At 29.0% G+C, this 19,705-nt stretch overlaps 1 protein-coding gene across 2 annotated transcripts in view; it reads right to left on the reverse strand.

Moving 5' to 3' along the window:
• Positions 1-1,623: 1,623 nt before the first annotated feature.
• The window catches only part of LOC118184093 (furin-like protease 1, isoforms 1/1-X/2), a 72,185-nt gene continuing 54,103 nt past the window's right edge, over positions 1,624-19,705 (reverse strand). The window contains exons 14-16 of one of the 2 annotated variants that reach the window (XM_085819526.1): positions 18,305-18,544; positions 11,813-11,881; positions 1,624-1,896 (exon numbers count right to left, since the gene is read on the reverse strand). In XM_085819526.1, coding sequence (XP_085675652.1) covers positions 1,838-1,896; positions 11,813-11,881; positions 18,305-18,544 — 368 coding nt within the window. In that variant the 3' untranslated portion in view covers positions 1,624-1,837. Of the gene's footprint in view, positions 1,897-8,494; positions 11,882-18,304; positions 18,545-19,705 lie in introns of those variants that run through there. The other variant, XM_035353735.2, reaches the window with a different exon arrangement.

Here is a 19,705-nt window from a genome sequence, read left to right on the forward strand (position 1 = left end):
TTTTTTTTTTTTTTTTTCTTAAAATGTGCTTATAGGTGCTTATTTTTTTAACTAAAATGTGGTTACGAACCCTGTATATACATTGTTTAGTCTTTCCATTTTTCAGATAGTTATGTTATGCTGTCTGAGCATTTATCTAGCATTGTAAGTTACTATATATGTTGCCATTTTTTAAACTATATATTGCTAACAAGTTTATTAATTTAAAAACAATTTATATTCTTAATAATTTTAAAATGTATATTATTTTTAATAACATATTTTGTAAATATTTTTACAATAATTTGAATTTTTAACATAATTAGCAAACCATGTTCCTAATACTTGTACCAGTACCTTGGAATAAGATACTGTACAATTATTTGTGGATTAACAATTTTGCTACATTTTTATTTTATTAGAAAGAAAAGAAAAGTGGAAAAGATTTTATGCAGATAAGTTTTGTTTTAGTATGGAAAGGTTCAGATTGAAATTATTTGTAAAGAAAGATAGCTGCTAAATCACCTAATAATATTTCTAACTGCTGTAATTTATAATACAAGGAGTATGTGTGATTTATAATGTATCTCATTTATAATTTTTATAATACATTTCAGCAGTATTGAATTTAATAACAGATACTCCAAATACTATACATTTAGATTACAGTGGTTTAGATTGTATTTCCTTCTTTATTGATATTTTTATGTTATCTTAATATTTCATAATGGCATACAGATAAATTTAACTCATTTGCGTAATACGTAAATTTATACTTCAGCATTTTTTTTGTATTTACTTAGTATTATAACTTATATTTTCTTTAATATATTATTCAACACATTTTATTTCAAGAGCTCTTTAGCTCACCAGCCTGACAAATGATAAAATCTCTGAACACTGGTAGTTTGACCAGGATTCAAATTCTGGTGAACAAGCTGCAAGGCCAGGGTTTGTATGGACCTTAAAAGTCCTAGGTTTTATGAAAATGATTTTTAGTCCTTAACCCGTTCGGTATGGGCGTGTCATATATGCATCAGGCAGCGAACATTACCTCACAGCTGGGTGTGTCGTATTTGAATCGCTATTTAATTCACTGTATGGTCGGGCGTACCACATGTGACTTTTTAGATACAACGTTTAATTAGTATTTTTTTGTTGCCACTAGATGTAGCTGTATGTCTGTTGTGAGGAAATATATCGTTAAATTATGTGTACCTTCATTTACTCTAATTTTCCGACTTAGCACATAGTGCTATATCTTATTGTATATTTGTATATAGCCGTACATATGTTTACTTAGCATTTTAGATATCTGTTTGTATACCTAAATTAATTTTTTTCTGCATCATGTTTCTTCTCCCTTGTGATTTCAAAATTTTTATGATACTATTCCATATGCCTTGTTGTCCATGATCGGATTATTTCTGACCGAGCGATGTATCGGTTCCCTTTCTTTCCTGCCTGCCTAGCTCCCTTCGAGGATACTACGCCCGGACTGTACAACGTGATGCGCCCTTGCGGCATTATTTTATAGAGTCAGACACACTGCACTCCGTGCGGTATTCCCGCAATACAGGAACAGTCAGTCAGTCAGTCAGTGTACCTTCACTCTTATGCAATGTTTTTTAGTTTTGGTATTTTATTTCGGAATGAGAGGTGATGGCTAAAAAGTCCACAAAATGCCCAGAACAAAATGACGGTATTAACGTGGAATAAACATGTTTTACAAATCCTGTTGCAGTTTGAAGAGTTTATAGACAAAGTAGTTAAGACAAATTTACGTGACTTTTCTACTTTTGATCTTCAAAATCTTTCTCTTGACACATTTTTCACTTCTTTTTTTTCATGATTTTCACTATTCAAAAGTATGGAAAATAGTGAAAATGACTCTTATCTTGTCAAATGAACAGGGCCCTGTGGAAAGAGGTGTCTCTGTAAATAGAGCAATTGAAATTGAAAATTTACGTGACTCATCATACATTTTTCAATGCACAATATTTGATTACATAAAATTTTCTGGAAATATTCTTAATATTGAAATTAATAAAGAAATGAGATCAGCAGCAGCTTCTGCAAGATCTAAATATATGCAGTATTTAGAAGAACAAAAATCTTTAACTAAATCTGAAAATTCAAAGAAGAAAAGAAAAATTATTGAGGAAGAAATTGATTATATGAAGCAGAAGAAAAATTTTCTTTAAAGGGATATAGATACTGATGAAGAAGTAGATGCTTTTAGCAGATGAAGCAGAGACCAGCAGGAACATTGATTTGTTTATGAAAGAAAATGAACTTAGAAGAATAGTTAAAAAAAAAAAAAAAAAAAAAAAAAAGGAAATAGACATAAATAAATTAGATCTTAAAATATCTGAAAAAATTTCAGATTTAAAAAAAGTATAAATGTTTTGTATCTTTTATTGTATAGTTTATTATGCTAGTATCCTTCAAAGAAATAAATTGTATGTTTACTAATCTGTTATTTTAATCTGCAAAATATTTTTCCATTGTGATTTTAATAGTAGTTGACTGTGTTTGAATAAATATCAAATAAGTTTAATAATAATCATATAAATCTCTAAAATATGTATGACTGTTATTAGTGTAAAATACACTTAGACATGTTTTTCAAGAAATTATATTCCTAATTTCAACTTGTAGTAAGTTAGATTCATTTTCAAAATTCTTTTATGTATGTTAACTATTGAATTTACTAATGGTGCATAATATACACTTCTGTTAGTTTAAAATGAGATTACAAGCATGAAGTTGGTTGTATGGATAATAGCTTTATTCTATTCAGTTTTTGTTTGCTGATAGGTCCTTAGTTTTTTTGTTTGATGGTCCTGAAAAGTCCTGAATTTTCGTGTAAGGAAAAGTGTACGAATCCTAAAGGCAGTTTTCGTAGTTTTTCCCTTAAGTGTAACGTGAATATGAGCCAGTTTCTCTTAAAACTTCCTCCACAAAGATATCCCTTACATAATACAGAGAGCCTTCATTCATTCGCCATAATCCAGATATCAACAACTGTTCCTTTTTCATACATATTTACTACAGAAATAATAGATAAATTTCTACATAGAAAAACTTCTGTGTAATGTATAGTTTTTTAATTTGTCATTTTGTAGAGTCATTAGGTTTTGGGGGGGGACACAAAACATGGAAAATATGCAGTACAAAGTCTTTAATCCGGATTCGTCAGGACTTCGGCGATTTCGGATTAGGGGTTTTTCCGGATTATAGATCAACAATTTAAATCTGGTAAGATGGCATGCAGAAATTATAAAATTAAAAATATGAAACTGTAATTTATAAAATAAAGAGCAATTATGATCTAAAGGGTATCAAAATTTACAAAAAGAGGGTTAATATTTTTTTTTTTTTTTGTTTACTTTATTAAACATTTCTTTCAATGTAAGTTGTTTAAGTTGCTTCGTTTTTTGTGCTAATACTTTAAAACAGACATAATTTCTTGTTCAGTTCCACTGTTCAAGTTCTGTAATTGCTGTGTCGAGAATGCCGACTATGTCAATCGAAATTTTTTCGTTTTCAATAACCTCTCTGTCACTTTCTTCACTATCGGAAGCAGTACATCGAAACATGCTTTTGCTTTGTAGATCCTTTAGCAGCTCCAGAATCGGAAATTCTTTTTCACATAATCAAAAGTTCAGGCTTACTTTTATAAAATTGCTCTAACAGTCTGCAAAAAATAATAAGCCGGATCCAATTAGAAGATCAAAGAACAACACATTCTGCAACATTAACTGAAATAGATAATTTTAGCCTAGCTAAACCATCTGTTAAACATTAAACGGTTGTATGGATAATTGCTTTATTCTATTCGGTTTTTGTTTGCTGATATGTCCTTAATTTTTTTGTTTGATGGTCCTTAAAAGTCCTTAATTTACGTGTAGGAACCATGAAGACAGTTTTTGTGGTTTTCCCTTAAGTGTAATATGAGCCAGTTTCTCTTAAAAGTTCCTCCACAAAGATATCCCTTACATAATACAGAGAGCCTTCATTCATTCGCCATAATCCAAATATCAACAGCTGTTCCTTTTTCATACATATTTACTACAGAAGTAATAGATAAATTTCTACATAGAAAAACTTCTGTGTAATGTATAGTTTTTTAATTTATCATTTTGTAGAGTCATTAGGTTTTTTGGGGGGGACAGAAAACATGCAGTGTCCTCACCGGGACTCAAACCTGGACCTCTCGAATATGCGGCGAGTGTGCTGCAGTTACACCACGAAGGCATGCTGGAAAGAGGGCGAAACTACCTTATATATTCCCCTTTTAAAGGGTGACTGGTTAAAAATGCTTTAGCTAATAATATAATTATGTTAAAATCGGCCATGTCTGTCTGCAAGTCCATCATTTTCATCTACACGGCTAAGTCTATGTGTATATTCTGAGACTCAATTAGTCATCTACACTATCAAATCATTACATATATATATAGTTCAAAAATTTCTAATTGCTTCAAAATTAACCATAACATTACATTAAACCTAACCAATCATTTACATTGATATTATACTTGTAGGCTTCTGCCGTATTTAAGAAGTTTGCATTAACGTCCTTATTGAACTGGTAGTTACTTATCGCTTAATCTGAAACAAATCACAAAGTCTAAGAAAGGAAGGTTAAAATAACTTTTTTATTATTAGTCTTAAATGAACAGAAAGGTGCAGCTTGCATGACAGACGAAATTCTGCGACTTGTGGGTATTTAAATTCACATAATAGAAAGTTAAATTTCAAATGCAGATAAGATAGTCTGAGATTACACATAAAATAGATGACTCGAGCCGGCTCAAAAATCACAAGCAGGCATATTTTAAATGTCTGCAATCAGGATGCTAAAGCCAGAATAAAACTTGGCACAGCTGAGGATAGTAAGTAACAGCAAGACAAGCCTGTTAGAAGCTCAAATCTAACAGCTTAAATACACAAACAACTATTTGCATTCTGGTGAGAACAATGAAACAGAGAAGTTACAGTAAAAGTTTAAATCATAAGACTTTGTTAATTAACATAAAATACCTTATGCTTTAATATAATGATATGTTCCTTTTATATTTTATACTTTACTTTTTGTTACATACATATATATGTAATATAAAATTATATGAATCAGAATTATAATATAACTATAAACATTAATTCTTCCTCTCTATTCTAAAATCGTAATAACTTCTCTGCATTGCATCATTCAAATTAATCATGCGATCTTACGTAACCGTTAATACCAGATGCCTCTTGACGACCAATCACCGAATTGCAAACAAAAACTTTTCTCTTCGCGTGCTTCCATCTTGCATAACTACGCACTTCAGCTTTTGCTTTCTACTGTGCTAAGATGTAATTTCGCTGGCTTGCTTTCTATCCCAACAATATCAAAAATGTAAATCATCTGTGGAAAGGCACGACTAGAGTGCCAAGTGATTGTGGCCACAAATATCAATTGGAAATAAAAATGGAATTAAAACTGCCTCGACTGCCAAGTTCTTTAAATACTACGCAATCAAAATTCTTCTTCAATATGGGTCTAATCACGCATCTACAGTGTTCCGTCTTTTTCCTTTGCTTTTATTATGACAATTAAGCCGGTAAGGATAGTTTCCTGCAGCCTGAAACCTCAATGGAAAATTTAGTTCTGCTCTTCCAATCATCGTTTTGTGATAAATCCAAGATAATGTGAAAGAATTGAATCATCAAATTTGTTTTTTCAGTGTTTAAAAAGTAACAGATCATTCTTCTGCTGTCGTGTTTTGCAAGTGCTTCTAAAAAATAATCACGCGTAGTGTTTACAGATTGAAAGTAATCTCTCGATAAATTGAGAAGTTCGAATGCCTAGTGAAAAGGAATATTGAATTTGCTTTGCCGATCTCTACAATATTTAGAAAAAAAGTGCTTTAAATCATCAGTGAATTACCGTTTAGGAATTAAGCATTACAGCGGGTTCAAGGTCGATCCGAGTTAGTGTTTGCAAGTATGTGTGACAGAAAATTATTTGCACTTCCGCTTTTTCAACAGCTCAAAAATTATTACATTCGTGTGAATCTAGCTCAGGAACTAAATTATTTAATATGCTGCAAATTCTATAGTTTTCATTTCAACTTTGGTTAAAATTTCTGCAACTTGTTTTGAGAAAATCTGAAATTCTTGTTCATTAATTTTTCTAATTTTTCATAATTATGTGTGAGCAAATTAAGTAACGAAATTTAAGCTATTTAAATTATTCATGGGAAAGCATATTAAGATAAGTTTTTATGTTTTTGAAATTTTATTGAGAATTTTGAATACGAATTTTATAATTATTCTAAAAATTAAATGGATGTAAAAAATAAGTGAAATTATTACAGATACGTAATATGAAATTATGGTAAATGTGTGTTAAAATTTATGGCTTATTGTGTGTTAAGTATAGTATGATGAGGGTGTACTGGTTCTTTCAACAGAGGCCTGTAATTACCTCTGTACAGTTGTTCCTTTTACCCTCTTCATGCAAGATAATGTTAGAGGCTCTCATTTTATGTGTGTAATTTTTTAATATTATTATTATTATTATATTTTTTATTATGGAATGTATTAGTGCAGTTCTCAAAGGCCAGTTACCTTAATGCAAGGAACGGAGGTCTTTTCAAGTAACTGTCTAGGCACCCTGGGCCACCAGTGCAGAGAACACACTGGTTAGCGCAAGAGGACAGCCCTACTGATGGATATGTTTGTTTAGAAGTATTGCGAGGCTTCCAGTTTGGTAAAATCAGGAATTGTAAATGAAAGATGATAACGGTGAAACCATAAATTCTGAAAATATTAATCCTATTATTTATGATGTTAAATTATAATTTATCAGTATAAAAATAAGTATCATAAATATTTATGTGCATTACATTTAATTATAAGTAATGATTATGTAAAAGTTTATTTTGTGATATTCTGCGATAACAAGAACCTTCCCTGAAGAATTATGATTATGTGAATTCTCAAACAAAAAGACTTTTGGACTGAAATGCTGAAAAATTCAATAGGACTCTAAAAATTAAAAATTTATTTTAAAAAAATTGATATTTATAAGTTATACTTTATACTTTTATAGAATCAAAATTTTCAGATTTATGTTTTTCTTTTTTATTTGCTAGTGTTTTAACTCTTTCTCTTTAAAAAGGCTTCTCTGTCGCTAAGCCTTTTTCTTTTTGAAGGGGGGAAATATGTAATATAAAATTATATGAATCAGAATTATAATATAACTATAAACATTAATTCTTCCTCTCTATTCTAAAATCGTAATAACTTCTCTGCATTGCGTCATTCAAATTAATCATGCGATCTTACGTAACCGTTAATACCAGATGCCTCTTGATGACCAATCACCAAATTGCAAACAAAAACTTTTCTCTTCGCGTGCTTCCATCTTGCATAACTACGCACTTCAGCTTTTGCTTTCTACTGTGCTAAGATGTAATTTCGCTGGCTTGCTTTCTATCCCAACAATATCAAAAATGTAAATCATCTGTGGAAAGGCACGACTAGAGTGCCAAGTGATTGTGGCCACAAATATTAATTGGAAATAAAAATGGAATTAAAATCGCTTCTACTGCCAAGTTTTATTTACGAAGTCAACACATTAGCTTACGACGCAATCAGATTACTTCCTCTTCAATATAGGATAACTACGCATCTACAGTCTCCGTCATTTCCTTTGCTTTTATTATGACATATATATATGTGTATGTGTGTGCACACGCACACACCCCACACACAAATATATATAATAATGCAGGAAAGTTGAGTGCACAGATGTTGATCCATAATAAACAGCAGCTCGACAGCCAAGGCAGATTAAATATTTTTTATTTCAGTTGACAGTTGTAGATACTATTCACTTGGCACTCTAATCATGCTTGATTCCAAATATTCACATTCTTGATAGTGTTGCGATAGAAAGAAAGCAGCATTTCAATGGCAGCAGACATAGAAGCAAAGTGCTTAGTTATGTGATACGAATTCTTATAAAGAAAAAGGTTTTGGTTTAAGTTCTGTATTAGATATATCATCATTCTTATGTTAAAACCTATGTTAAAACAATGCTATATAAATCTGATGTATGTTAAGTCACACCTTCAAGACATGAAAAATGCAAGTTGAATTTTGTCGACAAGCTGACTAGAATGGGAGATATAAAACTGGTCCCCCCTTTTTTTTACTTAGAATACATTCTTGATGCAGAAGTTCCTGTAACTGGGCATATTACTAAATTAGTAACATATACTTTTTTTTAGAACATAAGGAATATTTTATTCAATGGGATTTTTTTACCTAGATGGCCATATAAAAAATTACACTTTTAAATCGAAAGGCTCATTTTGAAAAATATTGTTCAAAAATGAATGTCTATGATCAATATTTAAGGAAAGACAGGTAGTAGGCTTTTCTTCAAACACTATGCACAAAAATAAAATCTAAATTATATATTAAAAAAAAAAGGCAAAATATAAAGTTCCAGTAGCATTATATAAATTAAGTTTTATTTCGCTTCTAATACTGAACACAAGAATTACCATTTTTTATGCAGATAAATGAAAAAAAAAATTTTTTTTATTTATTATATATATATATATTTAATGAATATTTTATAATATTTATACATTCAAAAAAATCTAATTTTGTAAATGCTTATATACTGTATTAAACTGCAACATATTAAGTTGACATGAGAAATATGTCAAATGTTGAGTAAAATAACTTAAGATTTTTGCTTTACTATTTGTATCATTATTGTAAATATATTTGAATTACAATGTTCAGTACTTAAAAATTGAGATCAAGGGAATAATTGAAATAATGATGACTAACCTTTTTCCTTCTGATATAGAAGTTACTGTATGAGGAATCTTATATTGCAATAACTAGCAAACCAAGCTGCAGATTTCAAGAATTTCTCATTACCAAACATCTTTTCAACATAATGAACAGTTGCTACATCCATGTATATCACAATTCAATACAGAATACAAATTTTTATATAAATGCAACATACAATAAATACAATCTACCTATCAGAAAAAAATACAATCTTTACTCTTCAAACTTTAAATTGAAAAACTAAGAGAAACAGTAATACTGCTTAAGTAGTTAGTAGTAAGTCTGAAGTCTAATAATTAGTCATCAAATTCAACTTTAATTTGACATTAAATTTAATAAAAGAGACTTTGCATTTTAGTACACAACAGTTTGTAATTCAAAAACTGTTGTGTACTTAAATGCAAAGTCTTTATTAAATTTAATGACAAATTCAACTTTAATATGACATTAAATTTAATAAAGAGACTTTGCATTTTAGTACACAACAGTTTGTAATTCAAACTAAACTCAAATTTTAAACAGTTCAGAATGTTTTATAAGGTTTCTAATTATTTGAATTCAATTACACATGAACTTAAATTCAACTATGAATGTAACCACACATCATATATTTGAAATTTTATTCTCGCTGTATTATAATATCATTCCTGGAATTCATCCATAATTATTATCTTCATTTCATGTAAAATATCTTTTTTCATTCCAATTATAGTGTTTTAGATTAAAATATAGTACTTAGATCAAAATATAGCCTTTATCTGTTTTTTCTTAAGGACAATGGCTACGATGTTACTTTCTATTCATTTATCATTTGAGATTTTTGCTCCTAATGATGACGATACTGTGCTGTTTAGCCTTAAAAAGGCACTAAATATCTTTTTACTTAATATCAATACTGAATTTCAGTAACTATTAAAACTCTAGTAAAATATATTTCTCACATCTATTACTGATAAGCTTTTTCATTAATGTTAATTACTATTACATTCTTCAAATACATGATGTATATTCCTTAGAAACTTCTAAATTGTTTATTGCTTATGATATCAATAGTTAAAATATGGAACATAAAACATTAATTACTTAAAAGCCTTTTAAATGGAGTAAATTATGTCAACAGGACATGATCTACAATGCTTACACTCAGATGACACACACATAAACATGTATGTATATAAATATATATATATATATATATATTATATAAATATATATATATATACACACTTAATAAATAACATTAACTAAAAGAGAATAAATTCTCAAAGTTATTCCTTCCATCTCATATAAATACAGTTTATAAAATTATGACAATGCTTTTTACATCTTTAGAGGTATATTTATATACCGTGCATTTTGTTATGCAGTACAAAAAAAAAAATTATCATATAAATCAGCATAATATGAAAACTACAGTGAACTCTCTTGCAGAAGTTACCTCCCTAAAATGACGACACCTGAAAGTGAACAATATTTTTTCTGGGAATATCAACAAATATCTAACTAAGCAAATATCTCTCTTAGATGACTGCCTCCAAAGAAGCCAAAATCATTTGGAACTCTATCGTTTGAAAAATAATCCATGGTGTAATCTAAGATGACAATGGTCATCTTAGAAAGCATTCAGTATGGACCATTTTTCAAATTTAAAGTTTCAAAATAAAAAAGGAAAATATTACCATGTTTAAAGACTGCCAATTTCAATTATTACATAAATAAATAAAGCCTAAAATTAGATCCATACATAAAATTTATTGATATGTTTATGTATGTTTTTAAAAAAGCCGAACACAAAGGAATAATTTTTTGCATATTAAAATATAGCCCTAAACATAAAATCTACTCTTCCCCAACCCCCCAAAAGAAAGCTTGCAGAATTAGACAAAACCGAGGACTCGAATAAGTGACAAAACTCCTACTACTATAGCCAAAATTTTTAATGTTTAAAAAAAAAAAAAAAAGAAACCCAATATATATACATGCATCAAACATTATTTTGAAAAGCTTACAGTTTAAATTAATAAGTTACTTTATAATGTAGCAAATTCACTATTTAGTAAATGCCAAAAGCCCAATAAATTAAAATCTGAGGAACATAAATATGAATGGAGAACTCGCATGATTTTCTCCAAAGGAGCAATAATTTAAAATACCACATTAACTGAAAAATATGATAAATCTCATTTAATGCATATGGAATTAGTTGATAAAACACTGATTTGCAAAGAATAATAATTCTGTATGGCATAAATTTAAATCAGAAAATTTAATGAGTTGTGATTTTATATATTTGCAAATACAAAATTAAAAATCTCTGAATACAGAATTTAATTTTTATCATCACATGTTAAATTCAAATCAGATTTTAATGCTAATTAAAATGCTCAGTATTCCATTTAGTAAAGTGCTTCCTCTAATATTTACAAAACTTACCATTAAAAGAAAGGCGTAAAAAAATAGTTTTATTTTTTAAAACACTAAACTGCCTTCAGCAATAAAATATAATGATTTTAATATTACAAACACTGAATTAAATAACACATAGATTTAATAAATATGGACATTCATGAATAAAAAATAAATACTCTAGTTATGGAGATAAAATACTTATGCACTAAGGAAAAAAATAAAAATGTAACATTTTGAGTGTGTTGGCCAAAAAAATAAAACTTCATAAAATCACAGATTTATATTATTGTTCCATTCTAGATATGAAGTTTTGTGAGCATTATCTGATTGGAAGTGACGACTGTACACATTAGTCAGGATTCTTTCCTGTAGACTTCATAAACTCTTTCCTGCAGACTGTATGTCCATACAACAAAAAATTCAACAGCATTTGACTGTTGGTTATTTTTAGCTTTCTTTCAGACACAGCAGTAACCAATTCAAAACAAAAATCCAATGAGTAAATAAAATACCAATGTCAATTCTATCGAATAGTTTAAGTTCTTATTACCATTATTATGTTTATAATCACCAAATTTACTTCTTTCATTACTGTTAGCAGCTATCATAGAAGCAAAACCTACAGAGAAAAAAAAAGAGAGAGAGCGAAAAAATTTTAAAAAATTGTCATAAAGAAATTAATACATTTCAACTACTCTAAAGAAAGATAAAAGAATTTGTATAAGATTTTATTTTATTTTTAAATTACAATAATTAAGATAAAACTGATCATTTATCAGTATTATATTATTCCATTTGCAGCTGAGTCACACATCATGTCCATAAAAGTCTTCATGCAGCCTTAATTTTCACAGATATGTACTTCCAGTTAAAAAAAATGTTAACTGACATAAATATGTACATTATGTTTTTTAGTTAAAAATATCAATTTCATAAAAATAACTTCTATATAATCCATTTCGATTTCTATAGTTATATTTATTAAAATTTACAGTAATTATAAAAATAAAACATAAAAAATTTGACTCCCATATCAAGTATTTTTCCACGATAGGATTTTTGTCATCTTTTGGGGTTCCTTTAACAGTTCTGTTAAAAAATATAAAATAATTCAAGTTTGATTTTTCTTTTACTTATCTGTTAAAACCATACCACTTGGTGGTTTTTGGTTATGGTGTATTTTCTCCATGCCAGGGTTCGCCAATTAACCCTTTCTGGCACGCTACCTTTTAAAGTTAGAGTTTTGATTAAAAAAAAAAAAATTAGGCCTAGAGGAGTACACAAGTAAAATTTTGTGAAGCTACACTTATCGTTTTAATTTTGTGGGTGTGCAAGAAGTGGGCACATTGATTGAATAGAGCTTCAAAAAGAGTGTTGAAATGAGTATTGTTGTCAATGAACTGACCGATGAGATGCAGAGAAACAAAATACACTCTCAGTTGTCCTATATTATCGGTGTGCCCGGTCTGGGCACGCCTAGGGTTTGCCATTTAATTTTAGGCAAGATTTCAAGGTAAAAATTTAAAACTAATAAAGAATAAGGAAATTAGCATACAACCAAAAAATAACAGAGAAATTTCTCTTCAAACAATTCCTTTTATACCCTAAAAAAATCTGGAAGATTTCTTTGATAAATGAGGGTCTTAAAAACTAAACATGGCTAAAATACATGGACTGGTTTGTGCCACAAACACACTGTGTCGCAAAGGCTTGAGAAAGATATATTCTTCAACAGGAAAGGTGTTCAAATTACCACTTTATGAAATCAAATGGCTACTAAGCGTTTATTTCAGGCTGGGATGGAAGAGGTGGCTGAAAAAAAATGTTTCAATGGATTATGCATTCCTTTGATTCATTTACTTATAATTCAAGTTTGATTTTTCTTTTACTTATCTGTTAAAACCATACCACTTGGTGGTTTTTGGTTATGGTGTATTTTCTCCATGCCAGGGTTCGCCAATTAACCCTTTCTGGCATGCTACCTTAACATCTATTTTGTAAACTACAGCTTGCTTCAAATAAATCAATACAACCATTGATTGGAATAATTACATAACAGAGATATGTGCCATTTTCTTGCTATCTCATCTTAATGCTAAAACAAGTGGAAACTGTTTATTTACAAAAAGAAAAGGAAAAAAATAATAGGTCAATTTAGGTCATGTTCTTCTCCCATAAAGGGTTTTTGGAGGATTTTGTTTTGAAATAACAGAAATTTTCCTTACTGCACTTCCTGATCATTCTATTGCATCTGATATCAAGACATAGGTTAGAGGAAAGAAATAAGCAAAAATGCAGTACTAGTAATGCAGAGTACAGCTTCCAGAGAAAAGTTTTTTTCCCCCCATTTTAATGTCATTCACTGATGTTCTTTTGTGAATTACTAGTGTATAACATTCAGTAATTTATAATTTTGTTGCATGTTATACAAAAGCATTTTTACACAAGCAGTTGTAAGTTTTAAAATCTAAAAATTCATTAAACATGTTCACATGTAGCTTTATAACTCTATAATAATAATTTAATAGTCATATGAAAAGAAATTCATTGGACTAGAAATATTTTTCACTTTTAATTTCTACAAACAATGTTACTAACTAACTGTGTCAACAGTGAAGCAAGCCTGCTACTGCTTTCTGAAATATTCATTTTTAGAATGATGAGATCTTCTTTTTGGAAAAAAAAGAATGATTTTGATCAGAACATTTCACGACTGTCCTTTACAGCAATGCTCATCACATAATCTATTACCATCAGATACCTTTTTTTAAAATTGATATTCATACTTGTCCCTTAACCTATTACTATCAGACACCTTCTGTTACACTGAGATTTCAGGTACTTTTCTGTTAATACCACTCATTCCCAGTGCAATATTACCACATTTTGGCTCATTTCTTTCCTCGTGGCCTTAGCTCAATACCACCTTTTAGTTTTAGTCTGCCATGTTTCTCTTTTTATGAAATTTCTGTTTGTGACCAATTTTTGTGAAATGTTCTTATCCAGCAGTTTGTAAACTGGTAGAGCTGGAACACTTCAGCGGTCAGAAAATATAATAGTTCCATTCATAATATCCTCCTTTGTTGCAGCCGTTAAAGTCTGCATAAAGCACTACAGAATAGAAAAAGGAAACAGTCTCCAATTTCCCATCATACTCCTCCAACACGGTTTATTATTTTTCTCCCCCTTCTTATAAATAAACTTTCATCAATTTCTGTAATTTTTCTATGTTCACTAATTTTAACAATAGGATGAGATTATAAGAAATCATCACATACATCTCAGAGATAATTATTCCAAAGACCATTCTGTTGTGATTCACTTGAAGTTGAATTTCACAATACATGACACCTTAAGTAAACTACAATTGTAAGAATCATACAGTCTAAGTAAATGAATCATATGGCAGTAACAAAAGGAGTAGGATCCAACAAACTATGTGTTCAGACACTTTTCTTCCTGGCATAAATAAAGACTGTATGACCAGTTTAGTTTCAATTCATATTTTAATTTCATCAAGTGATCATTTATACAAAATCATTTTTATGAAGAATATACTTTTTCTTGAAGAAACAAGGTAGCTGCTTGTTCCTCTTTTGGCAAAATCCCATATCATAAAACCATTCACAGGATGGGGAAAGGAAAGGAAAAAAGTATTAGATTTTAAAAAAAAATGTTGTTTGTGAGTGTTGGTTACAAACAGAATTATTACCATGGAAGATGCAAAACAAAACTGATGATACCTAGTGAGAAAGAAATGCAATTGTAAGAATCATACAGTCATACAGAATTAAAAAGGGCACCAAGTGGTACAGCTTTAATGGGAAAATGCCCAATTTTAGTTATGTATAAATTTCAAAGGTTCACTTTTTAATCGGTGTATGACTCCTGAATACATTCTGAAGCTTTATATATCTCAGTTAATTTTTGATATACAGGAGTCAAATTGTTATATTATATTTTTCACAATTTGCTAGACTTAATTTTTACTGAATATAACAACACAAAAAAAAGTTAAAGTTTAGTAATTTTTATAAATTTGATTTCTTTTCTAAAAATTTAATAATGCCATAACATGAATATATTCCTTATTCAAATCATTTTTTCAACTAGAGGTATATGCGTAAGGCCAACAGTTTTAAAAATAAAGGCCACACAAAATAAGGACTTATAAAGACAGTTATATATGTTAAAGTGATGTTTGAGTTACCATACAAGAACCCATAAATATCTGAATAGCTATAAATAATATTTAACTAAATGCTTGTTATTAAGATCACTTATATTGTAAAAGACAAAACTACAAAGATTTTTCCTTATTTCAACAAGAACTAACACTGATTTAGTTTAGGAATAGAGTTATCATAACCAAATAAATACTGATTAAAAACTATCACCAGTATTAGTTTATATGCAATAAAAGAACAACATAATTTGAAATTTTTAGTATCAAATGACAGTATTTGTAAATCTTCCTTGTATGTTATAAATAATACTAAGGTAATAATTTCAATACACAGTGAATTTTCTACAATTGATTTATGGATTTTAGAGGATTTTCTAAGATTTTTATGAATATTAATTTTTTCTGAAAATGGTTAGATAAATTTAAGAATTTAAAGTTTTTTCCTTTTTTCATTTTTATTATAATTATTAATTTGTTTTTCATTATATTTTTAAAAATACCTTCAGTTAGAATTTATGGCAAAAAAATGCTGGAATATCATTCTAAAATTCAGATCAGAACTTTGAATTACACCAAAATTTTGCCAGATTTCTAGAGCATTTTTTGAAATCTAAAAGTAAACTGTTTGATGTAAGATTAACCTGTGTATATATAAACAGGAACAATCCTAAGAATTTTACCAATGTAAGAGTATATTTTACTGCCCTTTTATCAATTAATTATTCATATCTATTAATTAGACATTAATTTTATAATTTAAATCAATTTTGCCACTCTGCAAATTCAGATTTTCACAACCAGTACAGATGGCCCCTGTGTACAAGATAATGCATCAAAGAACATTTACTTAAATAGAATTCTCAACTTTACACAAGAACATTCATGCTACAATTAGGCTGCTTTAAAAATCTAAAAATGTAAATTTCAATTTAAAAAAATGTATTGTAACCCCACGGCTCAACGAGCGCCACTTAGCGGCTGCCGAAAAAAGACTACAGCTTTCAGTCGATGTACAGGAATCATGGACTCAGCATGGTGTTCCCTGAGATTTACTTTGTTCCCTAAGATTTACTTTGTAACTTAAATGTGTAATTATAACGCCCTTAATTGTAATGCTTTATCTTAATTGTGTTTTGTTAATTAAAGCTATCTAAAAAGTCCAGATGAGCTTTTTGTTTATGGTAGTTTTGGTTATAGTATGATATAATGTTTATTTAGTTATGAACTAGTCATTAATGTTACATTTTATTTCTTGAAGAATTTTTTTATTATATCATAAATCATCAGCCACTAATCTTTTTGCAAAAGGCCCACCAGCGGCCAAGCGGTAAAGTCGCTGAACACTGGTAGTTTGGTCCGAGGTTCGAATCCCGCGAACGCGCTGGCTGCATGGGTGTTTTCGTGGTTTTCCCCATGTGTAACGTGCATACGAGCCAGTTTACCTTAAAAAGTCCTCCCTCTTCTTAGGCACATAGCCCTCGAGGCTTTGTCGTAATTAAATACAAACTTTTTTTATGTACATAAACAGTACAAAGTACAAGATTCGGAATCACCGGGACTTTGGTGATTCCACATTTTGGAACTTTTTGGAATTTAGATCATTAGTTTAAATATAGTAAGATGACATACATACATGACAACACTAGGGCTTCACTTATTATTTAGATTAGGTCGAAGAATGCTAACCCCACCCCACACACACAGGGCTGACACCAATTAAAGTATGAATGGTACAGCTGCAATGGGTCTCAGAATTTAGGTGCAGCAAAAATATTAGAATTTAGAGAAGATTTTGCAAAAGTTTTTAAATTTAGGGAGGTATTAAGTAGCAGAATTTAGGATCTGCAGAAACTGCATCAGAAGGCAAAATGCGTAGTGCCCCCCCCCCACTAATATACAACCACTCAAGGTTTAAGAATGTGATCCTGAATAATATCAATACATCTTAATGCACTGTTAATTTGGCATGGTGTGACTCCCTAACCAGCTAGAGTTTGAAAGTGATATGCAGGAATCTCAGGCAGTCCAGAGAAAAGTGGCATTTAAGACATACCCACTTTCTTTTGCTATTATATTCTCTATTCCTAGATTTTTGTAAAGGAAAATTGTTGTATGACTTTATTTTATTTTATTTTTGGCTAGCAGTCCAGAAGTCTGGATATTAGATCATTAAAAATACTGGACAGACTTTTTCTCTCTATATAAAAATATATAAGAAAAGAAAGAATATATTGTTGTCTATTTATCTAGACATACGTTTGTAATATAAATTACAATGAAGAATTTCGAATATGAAAGAGAATTATGGATTTTTCATCTTTTCTTTTACTATTTGAAGTAACAGTATACATATAAATGAGTAATTCTATTATTGAATACATGCAAGAAATAGATACATTTGTATATTAAATTTTATAATTTAAGAATTGTATAATTTTTAAATAAGAATAGACATTAAAATAAAGAAGGTTCAGTTCAGAGACTTGAAATTAATTAAAAGGTTCTACGATTTTTCGCTAGAGGGAGCAATTATAAGTTACTGGCCTTAAAATACATTGATTTTAATTTTATTGGATATTTTTTTGTGTAAGCTTGTCAGTTAAGCAGCATTATACAAATGACATATATTAATGTAGGAAAAATGTACATTAGAAATATTATTATAGGTACATTATTTATAAGCAAATTACTATTTTAGCAGAGGAGGCAAATCAAAGATTAAGGACTATTAGAAACTAAAATTTTACATTAAAATATAGAAAAACGGGAAGCAAACTGAATATGAATAACACCACAGATTAATTGAAATCAAACATTCTAAAATTTTCTGTTAAATATTTAAATTTCTTAAGTTACCTCTAGATCTATTTTCTTTACTCATACCCTGAAGTGCATTTGGTTTCCTATCTAAAAAAAAACTTCCATCGGAAAGAGGACTGAAATTTCTTCCTAATATATTTGACACATCGTTATTTCCCATATCTCCACTTCGGTGTAAAAAATCAAGATCGTATGCGTCCTTCTTTCTTATAAAATCATCTGGACTTTTAGAAGTGCCATAAAGTATTAAACTCCATTCCTTTAAGGTAGCTCGACCTAGATGAACAATTGAGAAACATAACAAATAAGGATTTCTATAAAATATTGTCTACTTAGGAAAAAATTTTCAAAAATTACCAAATTTATCAATTTAAGCATATAGTAGTGACCTTTTTAAAAAATAATGAAATATTAAATATTCAAATATTGATTTACCAATATATGCTTTGAATGAAATAAATTAACATAATAAAAGATAAACCACCAGTCCTTACCAAATAATAATAATAAATATTTCTTAAAAACTGTACAAAATTATGCTATTTTCTGCCTTTATTGCTAATGCGATTATTAAAAAAAAAATAAGTAAATAGATAAAAATAAAAACTAATTTAAGTGAAAAACATAAAAACTTTCTATAATCATCTCTTTTTCTCAAGGTATGTACAAAATTCACTTAATTTCTCACAAGTTGTTATCTTTTTCAATACAATACAATTTATAATTATACAATTTACACAATTTCAATACAACACAATTTCTGATTCAATCACTTTAAAACTCCCCCCAAGATATGAATTGTTGGGCAATTTAATACAACATTTAATATATATAATTCATATAAAACTTTGAAATGTACTAATAACAAATGCAATTCCTACATGAGAAAAGAAGAATTTAACATTGTTAATTTCTCAAACATTTGCACAATTTTTTTTCTCCTCAAGTTATGAAAAACTTCTCTTTAAAGATGAAATAGTTGTTTAGCCTTTCCTGTTCATTAAATTATTTTGAATTATACTTTATATTTTATTTCAATCCTTATTTTCATTATCATCAGCATTCAGAAATCTGGATAATACTTTAATAAACTAAGTATTGGACAATAAAATTGTGTAAAGCAATGGCATAGTAATAAAACCACATAAAAATGGATATCATTTGAAATTAAAATGTAGATTATACAACTTTCTTTTTCATGTATATTATCTGAATGGTGCACTGAAAGATGTATTAACCGTATTTTATGGTATTTTCTCTTTTAATGTAGAATGCAGTTTTCAAAGACGTCATGACGAATGTCGGGCGACAAAGTATTCTTTAAAAGAAGTGTATAAATATGGTTAAATAAAAAAAAAAAAAAAACCACATATATGAATAAACAGGCTTAAAGAACACCAATGCACAAAATATAGAGAAATTTTTAAAATAACTATT

This window comes from Stegodyphus dumicola, chromosome 6, assembly GCF_044657685.1.
Source record: "Stegodyphus dumicola isolate Sdum_Otavi_A_Nest chromosome 6, ASM4465768v1".
NCBI lineage: Eukaryota > Metazoa > Arthropoda > Arachnida > Araneae > Eresidae > Stegodyphus > Stegodyphus dumicola.